The sequence below is a fragment of the Sinocyclocheilus rhinocerous genome, unplaced genomic scaffold (assembly GCF_001515625.1).
Source record: "Sinocyclocheilus rhinocerous isolate Xijiao unplaced genomic scaffold, SAMN03320098_v1.1 scaffold299, whole genome shotgun sequence".
Taxonomy (NCBI): domain Eukaryota; kingdom Metazoa; phylum Chordata; class Actinopteri; order Cypriniformes; family Cyprinidae; genus Sinocyclocheilus; species Sinocyclocheilus rhinocerous.
In genome coordinates, this window is record NW_015652998.1 from 1276276 (window position 1) to 1284660 (window position 8385).

General features: G+C 37.2%; 1 protein-coding gene and 1 long non-coding RNA gene across 2 annotated transcripts; one reads left to right on the forward strand and one right to left on the reverse strand.

Annotated features, from left to right (window-relative positions):
* Positions 1 to 1600: 1600 nt before the first annotated feature.
* LOC107715292 (uncharacterized) lies at positions 1601 to 3036 on the reverse strand. Its single transcript, XR_001637082.1, has 3 exons — positions 2797 to 3036; positions 2300 to 2501; positions 1601 to 1644 (listed from the first exon to the last, which is right to left on the reverse strand). It is a non-coding gene; the product is annotated as an uncharacterized LOC107715292 (long non-coding RNA).
* Positions 3037 to 4528: 1492 nt separating this feature from the next.
* LOC107715293 (claudin-4-like) lies at positions 4529 to 5399 on the forward strand. The gene has a single exon (XM_016521367.1). It carries the CDS (start codon positions 4715 to 4717, stop codon positions 5345 to 5347), a length of 633 nt encoding a protein of 210 aa, XP_016376853.1. The 5' UTR covers positions 4529 to 4714; the 3' UTR covers positions 5348 to 5399.
* Positions 5400 to 8385: the final 2986 nt, after the last annotated feature.

Sequence of the window (8385 nt, forward strand, 5' to 3'; positions counted from 1 at the left end):
ATATTTTCACACAGACAATAGCCGTTTCTCTGGCTAGTTCTTCTGACATTTGCTGCTGGTTCTGATGTCTCTAGTGATTAAACATGAGATACATTTCGTTTTGGGTAGGCTATATTTAACAGGCATTCGTGGTCTCATGAATCTATTATTTGTTCCTGGTCATATCGTTTTGGCTGAGCACAAAGTTATGTTTAACTTTATATATTTATTTTGAACTTTACCGTAGTACAGTGCTGACTTTGTAGCATACGCTTGACTGAATTGTTTGCTTTTGTCTTTATTTCCTCTTATACTTATACTTTTATAATGGCTATTATTGTTAATTAAAACTGACATTTAACAAAAAGAGGCAGAGTTGTGCTTATTGTCGTGCTTTATCATCGATCGCTACTTTCCGGCATACACCATGCCTACCAAGTAAGGGTACTATTGGCAGTGGAAATGCAAGCCTGATCAGGGTTACCAGTACCGAATCGTACTGAACTGAACTGTACTGTACCGTACCGCTCAGTGGAAACGAGCCATAAGAGGGCTTTTTTCCTGCATTTTTGCAGTGTTTAAGAACCTTGCAAAATGATCATCCCCATCCTCGACTGCATCGAAGGCAGAATCCAGAATGTCAAGGTATGCATTAGGTGGGGCTGTTGCACCCAAATGTCTCACAATTTCTAATGCTGGAGGTAACAAACTGTCTAATATTTTCCTGGAACGGTGCAAATCAGAAAGTGAAGGATCAGTTCAACACTCCCTCTCCAGGCATCATAATCAACTTCAGTGCTCGGACATGGAATTTTCCCAGAGAACACTCCAAGTCTGAAAGGCACATGCATGTAGGAGATTCCTTCATTCTTAATTAGGTGTTCAACTATCACATGCTGGATTTCAGGTGGATTTACATCAGCCACATCTAAAGTTGAAGTTCTCTTTTCAAAGAGCACTAAACGTACAGTCTCTGGGCTTTGACACCCTTCTACATTTTTCATTCCCTTGAATGAGGTAAGAGGATCATGCATGGGAATACCAGTCTCTAAGGAAAGCTTTGACTCATTCTAATCTGTTGCGATTTCATCACTGGATGTAGTGGCTTGAGATAACTGTTCTCTCAGAAGTTCCTCAAAAGTCTTTCCACTAATCGTTGCTAATTTCTGCAGCTCAGCAAAGTAACAGAAGGTTGCTTGTTTGGTTGCTGCTGGTACATAGGCACTTGACAAAAGTGTTATGACATAAGAGACGTTATGTGGGCTTCTGAAAGTGTATGGCAACATAGATTCGAGAGTTACCAGTGCAGAACAGCTTTCATATTCTACTATAACATCTCTATGAAAAGGTGACTGTGGGTTATCTACCCTCAGCTGCTAACACGTCCTTGTTTGTTTAAAAATTCAACTAGGTCCTCGTCAAGCTCAGTGCCTGTCAACCCACGAACTATCACTGAGGTCACAACATTAACCTTCTCACTTTTAACAATATGCATGTTTCTTAGGATTAATGTAATCTCAGGTCTGCGGAATCTAATTTTCTTGTTTTGTTCCCTTTTCAGGAACTCATCCAGAAGATATTTACTACCACTGTTCTCCTGGCTGGCTCGCCAAGAATTGTATGTAACAAGTGCCCTCAACGTAATTTGGAGCAATGGACCAGTTTCTAGGTAAGTGGAGAACAGATGGCAGTAAATAAAATCACACAATCATGTAAAGAGAATAATTTGAAAATATATATTGTAATTCAACAGTCACATAAACAACATGGACCAGAATGAAACAAAAAATAATAATAAAATTGATGCACAACCAATTAATTCTCTGTTGTCTTTCTTTCCCTCTTGTAACAAAAGGTAATAAGATTTTATTTCTTTTTTTCTGTTAAATAGAACTTTAATCTAATTTATTTCTGTTTCCTTAAGTCGTAGTAATTTTTAAAGCCTTTGATCTGATCTTGCTATGTTTCGATAGCTATTAAACTTCACTGTCTTTTGGATTTAGAGTTTAGGATTTTTATCCTATTTTGCTTTTAGATTCACAATTTATTACACTATTTCAGACAAACCAAAGAAAATTCCATGAACAAGGCACAACGGCATATAACCACAATTCAAAGTAACAATTTAAGCAAACCGGAACGTTTTATCACAACTAAAATGTTCAAAGGAAATCCCAAAATTTACATCTGACTCACATTCAATAACAGTCGATCAAAAATACCCTTGTTAGAACCTTTTTTTTCTTAATTGTCTTTGAAAATCGTCCAAAATGTCCTTTAAGATGTCCAGTGGGTGAGTGCAATTTCAGTTAAATCCGACCAGTTCAAACAAGTGTCCTGGAAAAGAGAAATGTCCTCCCAGCTGAAGAAAAGTTGATGTAACAAAAGGTTGATGCAACGAATCGTCCACGTGTCACAGCAAAGATGTATCCTTCCAGGTTCAGGAATCAAAATTTCAAGTTTGGGTGGCTCGCCATCTCAAATCCACAAGGGGGGATTTTCACTCAAGCAATAAACCTGACCTGTTTTACCAAAACAGCATCATTAACATAAAATGCAATTTCTTTTAAACTTTTCTTGCTCTTTAAACTGTTTAAACATCCATCTCAACTTTCATGAGGAACGAGTGTCTTCTTAACAGAATATTGAGGATGTGCAAATTAATATTCATAACTAAACAGAATACATAATTCAACATTTTACAATAATTCATATTAACATTTAGAAAATATGCAAACGATCTTTGAAGTGTACACAACGATAGGCATAGCAACCTAAAATACATCTTTCAAAGAAAATAAAATACATATAACTCACCAAATCCCGTTTTTAACAGTTCGTTAAACACCTGCTTCAGATTCAGGGGAGCTTCACAATCAGCTAACATCGGCGCTCAAATCGGCAATCATCACTCTAAAATGATTCATCATCATCAACCATCAAGTATTATAAGTTTGTTTTTAACCTTATTTAAATGAATTTTAAACCATATAAACCTTTTTAATCCTTTTGCATCGCTCTCGTGTTCTCGTGCTAATCACATCTCTCACACTTCCGTGAGTCACCGTGAGCAACTCGCATATGTGTACTACGTCACATTTTTCTACGCTCAATTATAATACTGATTATTTTTTTATCTATACATAATTAAATCGCTATGTATATTAATAGATCACTTCAGTTTTTTATTTGGAAGTATAATTGCAATATACAATTATATTACTATTATTTATTTTGTAGGCACCACATTTAACATGGGTTACAAATTCATGCTTTATAATGGGAGTGGATGGTAGCCCAAAATTGAAGCCTAAAACCTTAATCTCTAGCTTCCGCTAACTGTAGTGCTCGTTCACGAGAGAATGGTGTCCACCAGATGACGTAGGACGTAGACGTAGCATAAGCTCCGGTGAGAATATGCTAGTCTCGCGAGAAACAAGTTTTGTTTACAGCAAAGGAAAACCAGTGTCCTCTTGGCTTATATCGAAATCCTCAGACATTTTTCTTTACAAATCCTCGTTTTGTACTACTATCATCCGCTGGACGCCACTCTCTCGTTAATGTGCGTACGAGAGTTAGCAGAAGCTAGAGATTAAGATTTATTAAGTTGTAAATATGGATATTTTTCTTACACAAACGCATCGCGTCGCTTCAGAAGGCCTTTATTAACCCTCCGGAGCCGTGCGGACTTCTTTTATAATGGATGGGTGCAATTTTTTGGACTACATATTTTGGGCTACCATCCACTCCCATTATAAAGCATGGATTAGCCAGGACATTATTTAATATGACTCTGATTGTATTCGTCTGAAAGAAGAATGTCATATACACCAGGATGGCTTGAGGGTGAGTAAATCATGGGGTAATTTTCATTTTTGGGTGAACTATCCCTTTAAAGTAAATTCTACAGGAAGGTGAATATGCAGAAACAGCATTCTTTTTGCAAACTACAAATGAGACTTCATATTTTATGTCATATGTTAAAGGATGCCTACACAGTTGTCCGGTTTTACAGAAAACCACGTAGTATATGATGGGCACAGATTATGACTCTGTCCAGTCAGAGGATATCAACCGCATTTGATATTTTGAGTCAAAATTATTTCTATTTGCATGTGTCTATTAGCAACAAGGCTCATACCCCTGTGTGAGATTGTTGTGTTCGGAATGACCTGAAAGTCTGGTAGTGTGTGATCCTCAGTCATTTGGTATATGATGCCCAGTTTTTCCTCTATAATCATTTACAAAGTCGGTAAGTATTTGACACCTAGTGCTTTAAAAAATCAAGTAGTGTATTCCAGCCTTAAAGGAGATGTTTTTCTGATAAGTTGTAGTAGTTTTTATTTTTGTAGTCAACTTCATTACTATAATTTACACTCAAAGAGATGATAGACATTCAAATTCATATATTAAAAAGATTTTCTTTTTACATAACACAGGCTTGATTAGACTTTGAAAAAATGTTTTAAATCAAAACATGTCCAGCTTCCAATGCGGGTCCATTTGAACAAAACTAGTTTGGCAGCTTTGGCTTAACATTCGCCATGACCAGTAGTAGGAGGAAACAAGTCTAGCTGGTTAGACCTTAAAACTGGTTTCCCTACCCCATTTTTTGTAGACAGCCATACTTATAAGTGAGTGCTACATATGACAATACAGAGTCATTGGTAACGCCACTAGGGATAACAGCAACGTCTTCCTGAATTCATTCCTTCAAGGCAATAAGTTAAGAAACATGGTGTCTACGGGACGTCAAATCTTGGGCATCTGCCTGGCTACGCTCGGCTTCTTGGGAAGCATCATCGTCTGTGGCTTGCCCAACTGGAAGGTGACGGCGTTCATTGGACCGAACATTGTGACCGCACAGAACTTTTGGGAAGGTTTATGGATGAACTGTGTGGTTCAGAGCACAGGACAGATGCAGTGTAAAGTCTATGACTCTCTGCTGGCTCTTCCTCAAGATCTGCAGGGCGCCAGAGCCTTGGTGATCATCGCCATCATCGCTGGGGTGTTTGGAATCATCCTGAGCATCGTAGGAGGAAAGTGCACCAACTTTGTGGATGATGAGGTGTCTAAAGCGAAGGTTGCTATCGCCAGCGGCGTCATCTTCATCATCGCTGGACTTCTTGTCCTCATCCCTGTCTGCTGGACTGCGAATACCATAATCAGGGACTTCTACAACCCTTTGTTGGTGGACAGCCAGAGGAGGGAACTCGGGGAATCGCTTTACATTGGCTGGGCTTCTGCAGGTTTGCTTTTCCTGGGTGGAGGACTCCTTTGCAGCTCGTGCCCACCGCGTGAGGATGATCACCATAATGTGATGTATTCAAAAGCCAGGTCTGTGGACAGCAGCAAAGCTTATGTATAAAAAGAAGGATTGATTAAACAAATGATAGTAAACTGAAGAGGAACTGATTTACACAACAGTTAGAAATTAAGATAAAAATAATTTCTTCAAATTAATGATGTTACAAAAAAATGGGTATTGGAATGTGCATTGCCCCAAAATATAAATGCATTAAACATGTTCAAAATGTTTTCATGGTATATTAATTGAAGAAATGTGCAAATCAAAGTATGTATTTTGAAAGGTCTACTGATATGTTCATTAGTAGGGGAAATTTTGTCGCTTCCATCACTGTTGTGTACTTGAGACACTCATTGTCCCAGGAGTTTTGTCTCAGCGCAAAAAGTAATGTTGAATTTGACAACAAATGGCACTGTGTGTTCAAAATATATATATTTTTTGTCTTTCATTCGACGTAATTGCTCACATTATATAAACCAGTATTCAAAAGTTTGGGGTTGGTATGTGTTTTTTTTTTTATGTTTTTTTAAAAGAAGTCTCTTATGTTTACCAAGACTGCATTTATTTGATCAAAAATACAGTAAAAACTGTAATATTGTGAAATATTGTTTAAATTTCATAATTGTTTTCTATTTTAATAATTTTTTAGCATTGCAGAAAATAAAATGAATGATTCTTTGATTAAAGGGGTCATATGATGCTGCTAAAAAGAACATTATTTTGTGTATTTGGTGTAATGAAATGTGTTTATGCGGTTTAAAGTAAAAAAAACACATTATTTTCCACATACTGTACATTATTGTTTCTGAGAAAGGAAAAAATGAAATCGCATCATATGACCCCTTTAAAGGAAAGTTCAAAAGAACAGGAATAGAAACCTTTTTTAACATTATAAATGTCTTCACTTTTGATCGATTTAAAGAGTTTGTTGCTGAATAAAGGAATTAACTTCTTAAAAAAATTTACTGACCCCCAATTTTTTTAACAGTAGTATAATAATACATATTTTTAATTGCATTATTCTATATTAAAAATGTATGCCAGTCATTGATAGCAAACATTTGTTGCTAAGTAGAAAAATCTTGCATTAAAGGGGTCATATGATGCGATTTCAAGTTTTCCTTTCTCTTTGGAGTGTTACAAGCTGATTGTGCATAAAGAAGATCTGTAAAGTTGCAAAGACTAAAGTCTCAAAACCAAAGAGATATTCTTTATCAAAGTTAAGACTCTGCCACGCCCCCCTAAAACGGCTCGTTCTAACACACCCCACATATCTACGTCACTGTGTCTGTCACGCGACTCTGTTCCTCTTTCGGGCTTGAACTGATGGTAAAACTAACGACATTATTAATATCTTGATATTTACTTTGAGAGCTGACGCTCGCGATTATGGTAAGGGGTGTTACATTTCCGACGAGTGCTTGCGGTGTTCGGGCCAATCACAATGCACTGGGTCAGTTGGCCAATCAGAGCAGACTGCGCTTGTCGGAAGGAGGGACTTTGTAGAAAACTAAGCGTTTGAGAGAGGCGGGGCATAGAGGACCTACAATAATGTACAGTATTTGAAAAATAATGTGTTTTTTGAACATTAAAGCATGTCAACATATTCTGTTACACAAAATACACAAAATAATGATCTTTAAAGAAGCATCATATGACCCCTTTAAACTCGTAGAGTTATTTACATAGTTTCACCTATAGTTGGTAGCCGTTATTCATGACATGTAGCAATGTGTACTTAATAAAAATTATTGCTCTCAAACATTGTGAGCTAGTGTGTATTCTCACATGCTTGTGATTGCATCAGGAAGAAACCAACCTTATTTTTTCTGGTAGGTATTTTCCAAACTATGACTGACTCACAACAAAATCCAAATGTAATGAGCAATTTTAGCATTCTCTTCACTGTTGTTTAAAGACCTCTAGGAAAATATTTCAGATAAACATTCTGTGCTCATCATGCATCATGAAACTATAGTAAGCAAACAGGTGAGCAGCAACATAGTCACAACAATCCTTTTTGGCATTCAAATCATTCATTCAGAACTTAAAATTTTACAATTTATAAACCTACTTTTTAGTCCTTTAAATTAGTTACCACACTTGTCTTTCATTTTATGTGCATCATAAATGTATGGCAGTATAGTAGCCCAATCATTCGTGGCCTAATGGTTAGAGAGTCGGACTCGTAACCCAAAGGTTGGGATTGTGGGTGGGGGGAGTCCAAAAATGAATTCTGTAATAATTTACTCACCCACATATCATTCCAAACACATATGACTTTCTTTCTTATGATTGATATTTTGAGATGTCAAGGAAGTTAAAACTGTTTGGCTACCAGCATTCTTCAAAATATCTTCTATTATGTTGCACAGAGGATTGTCATATATGTTTAAAATGACATGAGGGTGAGACAATTACAGAATTTTAATTCATTTTCATTTATAACATATTAAAATGATTATGGCATCAATTATGAATGGGATATAGAGGCTGCCTTGGTGGTCAGATCTACAAACAAATCTCTAAAACCTCAAACAGAAAAACAAAAGCGTGAGATCGAAACTGCATTTGAATACCTGAACGCAAGTGATGCACAAACACCTGAGCCCTTTTCAGAAGTCTAATGCAAATTCCCATCTAAACAGTAGCCCATCTACCTCTTTTACATGACCCGCCCATATCGTCCAAGGCTAGAAGACGGAATCTGTCTAGTCTGGCATGCAGACTAATGGAGACATGGTCTGTTTAACCATACACACCTCCTCATTCATTCTCTCTCTTTTTAGCATATAAACATCTCATCACTGTCACCAGAGTGAAACCTGAGCTGCAGACAGGAATGAGTGAAGTAGGAAACACCACAAAGCTTTCCAAAAGGCTTTAACTGGTGAGAAGAACGAAGAGGCCGTTGTGTAGCTGTGGACGTGTATAACTGAACCTCAGCGAGATGGCTTCTAGGGCTGTGCAATTAATCGCATGCGATTGTCATGCGCATCTCGTCAGTAAAGCCGGCCCCGTGATTAGTAGTAAATCTCCATCACCTGCTTTCAGATTGAGCGGCATTCACTACACAGAGCAGGAGTTCACTGACAATT